Genomic DNA, 8,286 nt, shown 5'->3' on the forward strand with positions numbered 1-8,286 from the left:
TTTTATTCTGATGCATCACGGTTAAGGTTCCCCTGAAATATCTCTACAGCTGGAGCTTTCTGCAGATTGCAGTCAGTAAATAAACACATTCCACCTTAAATTCTGCACCAGATCCTAACCCACACTCGAAACACAAAAGATTCAGGAAGCTGGCAAATAACATCACGACTGTTCCATCACATCACACTCATGTCACACTCACATCATGATCACTCCATACTCACTTCACACTCACATCATGATCACGTCACATTCAAGTCACACTTACATCATGCACACTCCACACTTGCTTCACTCACATCACATTCACAGCGCACTCACGCCACTCTGGCTTCACACTCACATCACATTCATGTCGCACTTACGTCACACTCGCTTCACACTCACATCACATTCATGTCGCACTCACGTCACACTCGCTTCACACTCACATCACATTCATGTCGCACTCACGTCACACTCGCTTCACACTCACATCACATTCATGTCGCACTCACGTCACACTCGCTTCACACTCACATCACATTCATGTCGCACTCACGTCACACTCGCTTCACACTCACATCACATTCATGTCGCACGCACGTCACACTCGCTTCACACTCACATCACATTCATGTCGCACTCACGTCACACTCGCTTCACACTCACATCACACTCATGTCACACTCACGTCATGATCACTCCATACTCACTTCACACTCACATCATGATCACGTCACATTCAAGTCACACTTACATCATGCACACTCTACACTCGCTTCACTCACATCACATTCACAGCGCACTCACGCCACTCTGGCTTCACACTCACATCACATTCATGTCGCACTCACGTCACACTCGCTTCACACTCACATCACATTCATGTCGCACTCATGTCACACTCGCTTCACACTCACATCACATTCATGTCGCATTCGCGTCAAACTCGCTTCACACTCACATCACATTCATATCGCACTAACGTCACACTCGCTTCACACTCACATCAGATTCATGTCGCACTCACATCACACTCACATAACATTCATATCACACTCACATCACACTCACTCCACACTCACATCACATTCATATAACACTCATTCCACACTCACATCGCACTTGCTCCACACCCACATCACATTCATTTCACACTGTCACTCTTTCTCCACACTCACATCACATTCATGTCCCACTAATGTCACACTCGTTTCACACTCACATCACATTCATGTCCCACTCACATCACACTCGCTTCACACTCACTCCACACCCACATCACATTCATTTCACACTCACGTCACTCTGGATCCACAGTCACTTCACATTCATGTCACACTCACATCGCACTTGCTCCACACCCACATCACATTCATTTCACACTCATGTCACTCTCTCTCCACACTCACATTGCACTCACGTCACACTCCCACCCACTCTCACATCACATTCATATCACACTCAGGTCACACTCATGTAACACTCATGTCACACGCACATCACATTCATGTCACAATCACGTCACACTCACTCCACACCCACATCACATTCATTTCACACTCACGTCACTCTGGATCCACAGTCACTTCACATTCATGTCACACTTACGTCACCATCATTGCACATGCACGTCACATTCATGTCACACTCACGTCACCCTCACTGCACACGCACGTCACATTCAGGTAAGCTCACCACCCTATACTAATATACCATAGGGTCCTTGATTAGCACTACCCCACAGCCCTGTAGTCTGACTAAAGCTGAAGCTTAATTAATAAATGTATTAACTTTTACACAGTTTTTCTTAAAGCTGGAGAAGTTGCAGCTAAACTCACACACATCTTCAAGGTCTACGGTTATATTTATCCACTGAGGAGCCCCTGGGGAAGGCCTAACAACTTCCCCAGACTGAAAATAGAATCACATGTTTATGTTTATTCTGTGGACATCACATGGTGTGTTGCACAGACAATTTTTTGGCTGGAAACAAAGGGTTAAAATCCTGGGACTGAAGGAAGGTCTCAGCTTTGTGAGCAACCTTGACTTAACACAGTGAACCGTCTGTATTTGAAGAGTGTGTGTAGCAGCTCCTCAAGTTAAGACAAAAGACAGAGTCTCTTTTCTCACTATTTTTCTCAATGGATCATCACAATGATTATGAAGCTGTAATTTAAGGTATAAATATTATGTAGTGTTCCTTTAAAATGAGTTTCATCAATCTGAGATCACCAATCCACCTACCAACATGTGTTTTTGGACCGTGGGAGGAAACCGGAGCACCCAGAGGAAACCCATGCGGACACAGGGAGAACACACCACACTACTCACAGACTGTCACCCGGAGGAAACCTACGCAGACACAGGGAGCACACCAACTCCTCACAGACAGTCACCTGGAAGAAACCCACGCAGACACAGGGAGAACACACCAGACTCCTCACAGACAGTCACCCGGAGGAAACCCACGCAGACACAGAGAGAACACACCACACTCCTCACAGACAGTCACCCGGAGGAAACCCACACAGACACAGAGAGAACACACCACACTCCTCACAGACAGTCACCTGGAGGAAACCCACTCAGACACAGAGAGAACACACCACACTCCTCACAGACAGTCACCCGGAGGAAACCCACGCAGACACAGAGAGAACACACCACACTCCTCACAGACAGTCACCCGGAGGAAACCCAGGCAGACACAGAGAGAACACACCACACTCCTCACAGACAGTCACCTGGAGGAAACCCACTCAGACACAGAGAGAACACACCACACTCCTCACAGACAGTCACCTGGAGGAAACCCACGCAGACACAAGGAGAACACACCACACTCCTCAAAGACAGTCACCCGGAGCAGGACTCGAATCCACAACCTCTGGACCCTGGAGCTGTTTGACAGAGACGCTACCACTGTGCCGCCCTGGGGTGAACATGATTGGCTGAAACCACTTGCAGTGCTTTGTGGGATATGTAGTTCATTGCCACATTAAACACGCTAAGTATACAGTCCTGTACTTTTATCTTTTTGTTCATTTTTCAAAACTATTTTAGCTGTGGTTTTATTCAGTTATGATTTATCTGCAGTTGGTTCGGTTCAGTGCTTTAAACTATTTAGGGTTTAGATGTTGTCTGTGGAGAAAATTAATGTGATTTTTATGTCTGGAACAGGAGCTCCTGAAAAAGTGGGTGGTCACTGTTCAGAACTATTGTCTGCCACAGCTGAGTGGGCGGGGCCAGGTCCCACTCACCTCTCCACTAGGGAAGCTGTTGTATTGTTTGTTGTGGTAGTTTGTTTACCTCACCCACTCACACACACACAAATACAAACAGACCCACACACACATAGGGCTGGGGGCTTTTCTGAGCCTCTGTAACGGCTGTTCAGGAACTGCCTGTTGAGTAATGAGCATTCAGTGTATACATTCTACGCTGTCCTCGCTTTTGAAACAATATCAGTTACCGTAACTGAGGTCCAAACAAAGTGAGTCGCAGCAGAATGGCTGCAGTCAGCTTCCCACCGCCGCAATGGAGGGGGAGAGGGAGGGCAGTTGAGTGGGGGGGGGGTGATGCGGCTAAAAATAGTTCCACTAAAACTCACCCCAGCCCCGAGGCTACCGCAGGCTCGGTTACACTTTCCTATATTCCAGGCCTGACCGCCGGGGTCCACGTCCACGATAGAGCCTCATTAACATCCTCTCTCTCTCTCTCTCTCTCTCTCTCTCTCTCTCTCTCACACACACACACACACCCTATATTTCTGTCTCTCTGTCCATCTCTCTCACATTTCTTTTCTCTTTTTGTCTGTCTATCACACTTTTGTCTGTGTATTTGTCTTTCTCTCTCCTTCTTTCTTTCTGTCTGTCTCTCTGACTACTTCTCTCTTTCTGTCATCTCTCTCACTTTTCTATTCTCTTTCTCACTGTATTTCTGTTTCTCTATTTCACTCGCTTGTCTCTGTTTTTTTCTCTTTCTCACTCTATCTTTTACTGTTTATCTTTTACTATCTATTTCCTTTACTATCTATTGGAGACCTCTCCAACACATCCCTAACGTATTTTACAGAGCTCCCTCTCTCCAGAGAACACAGTTCCAAAGTTCCACAGGGGCACACCCTTCTAGCCAAGGCTTGGCATTGAGCCTGCTGACATTAAAGTAACACTATGTTGTATTTTTACTTCAAATTCCAGCTTCAAAATCACTGTGATCCTTCACTGAGCTGTAACAGGGAGAACAGAGACTGTTTTTGCTGCTCTAGGATCAGCACTTCAGAAACTATGTACTATGAAAATTTTGAAGGGGGGTAGGTGTTGTAATCACTTTTTTTGGACTGGGTGGAATGGCCCTTCGTTTCCCCTCTCACAGGCCTTAAAGAGAGAGAAGTGTGTTTGGGATTGAAAGGTTGTCGTTCGATTCCCAGGTTTGGAACCACTGCTCTGATTGTGTGTGTGTGTGCACATGAGCTCACTGCCCCCTAGTGTGTGGGTGTTAATTTACTCACCCTCTTGTTTGTGTGTGTTTGTATGCTTCCCCTTTCTCCCTTTAACTTCTAGTGCATCTGTTAACCATCATAACGGATCTAGGCTGTTAGTGTTCTCCTCCAAGCGTGTTGAGCTGTCCACTGATGTTGAGTCATCAGCAGTTAGGGCTTCACTACTCTCCTAGTCAAAGTGGGTGGGGACAGTGGACCATGGAGGGAGAATTCATCAGGACATGCTTGGACCCTCTGTGAAAAGCCCTGGTTATATTTTGTGTCACTCCAAGGTTGTGGGTTCAAGTCCCACTCCGGGTGACTGTTCTCCCAGTGTCCGCATGGGTTTCCTCCCACAGTCCAAAACAAAACACAAGTTGGTAGGTGTGAGTGAATGTGTGAGTGTTTGTCGCCCTTTGAAGGACTGGCGCCCCCTCCAGGGTGTATTCCCGCCTTGCGCCCAGTGATTCCAGGTAGGCTCTGGACCCACCACGACCCTGAACTGGATAAGGGTTACAGACAATGAATGAATGAATGAATGAATGAATGAATGAGTTTGGTGTTGTAGTAGCAGCGGTGAAAATAAGAAGAGCTTTGTTACCACTAATTTTCCCTTGACTCTTGCTTGTGTTGTATGTTGTAATCCGCCCTAAATAGTGATGTAATGTCTCCTGTTCTGAAACCTCAGACGTCTGTGTCGGCTCAGAGAGAGCAGAGACAGTACGGAGCACGTCAGGGGTCGCAGTCAGAGCAGCCGTGCTATTCACCTGTTGCTGCAAATCGCATTAAAATCGATTGACATTCACATGTGAATATCACAGACAAAAACCCAGTGTGACTGCAGCTGACAGCATTAGAGCGCAAACACACACACACACACACACACACACACACACACAAGAGAAAATTGGGACAGGACCTTAGTGTTCCTGGAAACTGCTCTGGGGACGGCTGCAGTGCCACTGGACAGTGTTTAGGGCAGATGTGTCTATGCTTACGAGAGTGAGCTTAAAGCAACAGTAGGTAGATTACAGCTTCAAAATCATTAACTGCACTATGTAACTTCTGGAGGTGTGTAGGAAAGTGTTTTCCATCCAGTCCAGGGTACTATAATTTTCCTTTATTAACATGTCCCCTCTGTGTGGTCAGTGGTCAGCAACACACACACACACACACACACACACACACAAACTGGCTTTGACTCACCGTTCAGCCATAACATTAAAGAAACCTCCTTGTTTCCACTGACCACACAGGAGCACTTTGTAGTTCTACAGTTACACCCTGGACTCCCTCTGATGCTCTGCATACTTTCTACATCTTGGTTTCACAGTAGCAGGTCTGATGTGGGTGGTGGATCATTCTCAGTGGTGTTAGTTGTGGCGTGTGCGAGTGCGAGTGGATCAGACACAGCAGTGGCTCCTGGAGTTTTCAAACCCTGTGTCCACTCACTGTCTACTCGGTCAGACTGCTGCTGGAGTTATTTACGTCACTGCGGGACTGAGAATTGTCCACCAAGCCAAGAGGGGGCAGCGTCCTGTGTCACTGATGAAGGGCTAGAGGACGATTGACACACACTGTGCAGCGACAGATGAGCTACTGTCTCTAACTTTACATCTACAGGGTGGACCAATGAGGGAGGAGTGTCTCACAGAGTGGACAGTGAGTGGACACAGGGTTTAAAAAACTCCAACAGCAACTGCTGTGTCTGATCCACTCGTACCAGCACAACACACACAAAACTCACCACCACCTCATCAGTGTCACTGCAGCGCTGAGAATGATCCACCACCAAATCATACCTGCTCTGTGGGAGTGAACTTAGTGTTCTCCTGCAAGTGTGTTGAGCTCCTATGATATTACAACACTGTCAGGAGAGTGATGATGACCATAGGCTCAACTCGATTGTGGAACTGTGAAACTGTGTTCCCCACTGTGATGAAGTGATGGAGAGAAGGAGGGATGAGTGCTGTTTGTTGTCCAGAACTAATTAGTCATCCAACACAATAACCTAACCTCACTAATGTTTGCCTGCCATCAAACCCTCACAGCAAAGTTCCAGCATCTACCCAGAAGAACTGAGGCTGTTACTGCAGCAATGTGTGTGTGTGTGTGTGTGTGTGTGTGTATGGGGGTCACCCACCTTGCAGATATGGAAGTGCTCGGACAGCAGGGTCTCGTGCACGTCCAGCTCGCGCGGGGTGGGCGCCGCGGTGGGGGTCCCTGCCGCGCTCCCGCACGACGGCGATCCGCTCGCACTCGCCGGCGACGAGGTGGTGAGGCCGTCCAGCACCTTCCGGAATTTCTTCATCCCTTCGTTTGTATCCCCTTCCTCTCTCTCTCTCTCTCTCTCTCTCTCTCTCTCTCTCTCTGTCCTGCTGTTTTACGATGCGGGCTCTCGAGTTCTTCGCTTCGCCGCAGCGCGCGACCACCGGAGCAGGAGGTTGGGGTGGGGAGGAAGGAAGCAAGAAGAACACGAGTACGCGGGCTTTCACGTGCAGTCCGGAAAGTCGCGAGCGCACCTCATCTTCCGACGCAGCGGCGACACGGGAGACGTACACGGATTGCGGCGGCGGCGGCGGTTCACGCGCACCAACGCGCGCCGCGGCGTGCCACGCACGCGCGGAAAAACTTCATCCTATACTTTTCCGCAGGAAGAGTGTCGCATCTGGGGAAGAGCGCGCGCTCGCCCCTTCGACCGAAGACCAAAAAAAAAAAAAAAAACACGCAAGCGGAGAGCGCGAATAAAACAGCAGCGGCGCGCGTAACATAACCACCTCCCTCCCTTTCTCTCTCCTCCTTTCTCTCTCTCTCTCTCTCTCTCTCTCTCTCTCTCTCTATTGATGCTGGTTTCTATCACCCGTTCTCTCCTTCTCCCGAGCGCGCGCCGCAGAGCTGTGGAGCGCGAGTCTTTGCGTTGCTGCTGATGCTGAACACGCGGATGAAAGACAGAGAAGATAGAGAAAGAGAGAGAGAGAGAGAGAAGGAGAGAGAGAGAGAGAGAGAGAGAGAAAAAGAGAGAGAGAGAGTCCCGCCCATTTCCCCCTCCCCTCCCGTCTGGTGTTAGCTCCGCCCCTCCTCCTGTGATTGGCTGGGAGATTTCAGGGCCAATAAGCAGTGAAATGGTGATTTAAATCCGCAGAGGAATCGCGCGCTGCTTTGCATGGTTATGAGCGGTGCAGCACCTTTAAACACCCCCTGCTCTCTCTTTCTCTCTCTCTCTGCATGGCCCTTTCCCCACTTTCATTTCATTTCTTCCCTCGCTCCCTCCCTCCCTCTCCCTCTCTCTCTTTCTCAGGGTGTGGCTGAGCTGTAGATCTCTCTCTCACTCTCACTCTCACTCTCTCTCTCTCTCCGTATAAAAGTCGCTGGTGTTTCAATGTTTGGTGCTAAACAGCAGCAGCGTCCTCTTAGGGGGTGGAGACTCTCTCACTCTGTGTGTGTGTGTGTGTGTGTGTGTTTGTGTATCTCGCGCATGGGGATTGCATAAGCCCTTACATCACCAGCCTCCTCTGGTTCCCCTCGGCCAGGCTTTAGTAGCGTGATGAGTTTCTCTCTCTCTCTCTCTCTCTCTCTCTCTCGTTACCTATGCTCTCCTCGTGCTCATAGAAAGCGAGCGAAAGGGAGGCAGATAGTGAGAGAGCACACAATCCACTCACTTCGTAAAGGAGTGTGGATCTGAGCCCCTACTGTTCACTGAGTAGGTACAGCACTTCTGTAGCCCACTGTGTGCCAAGAGACTGTATGTTTGGGGTCTGCAGGATGTGTGCCATTCCTGCACTGAGGGGCAAGACAGCCTTCTTCCTTCGGGCAGGAGGTGC

At 48.9% G+C, this 8,286-nt stretch overlaps 1 protein-coding gene across 8 annotated transcripts in view; it reads right to left on the reverse strand.

Moving 5' to 3' along the window:
- Nucleotides 1-7,331, reverse strand: part of stxbp5l (syntaxin binding protein 5L) — a 122,469-nt gene extending 115,138 nt beyond the window's left edge. For all 8 annotated transcript variants that reach the window (XM_066686210.1, XM_066686205.1, XM_066686209.1 and 5 more), the window contains exon 1: nucleotides 6,609-7,331. In XM_066686210.1, the coding sequence (XP_066542307.1) occupies nucleotides 6,609-6,776 (168 nt within the window). In that variant the 5' untranslated portion in view covers nucleotides 6,777-7,331. The remainder of the gene's footprint in view (nucleotides 1-6,608) is intronic.
- Between the last annotated feature and the right edge of the window lie 955 nt (nucleotides 7,332-8,286).

Source organism: Hoplias malabaricus, chromosome 12, assembly GCF_029633855.1.
Source record: "Hoplias malabaricus isolate fHopMal1 chromosome 12, fHopMal1.hap1, whole genome shotgun sequence".
Taxonomy (NCBI): domain Eukaryota; kingdom Metazoa; phylum Chordata; class Actinopteri; order Characiformes; family Erythrinidae; genus Hoplias; species Hoplias malabaricus.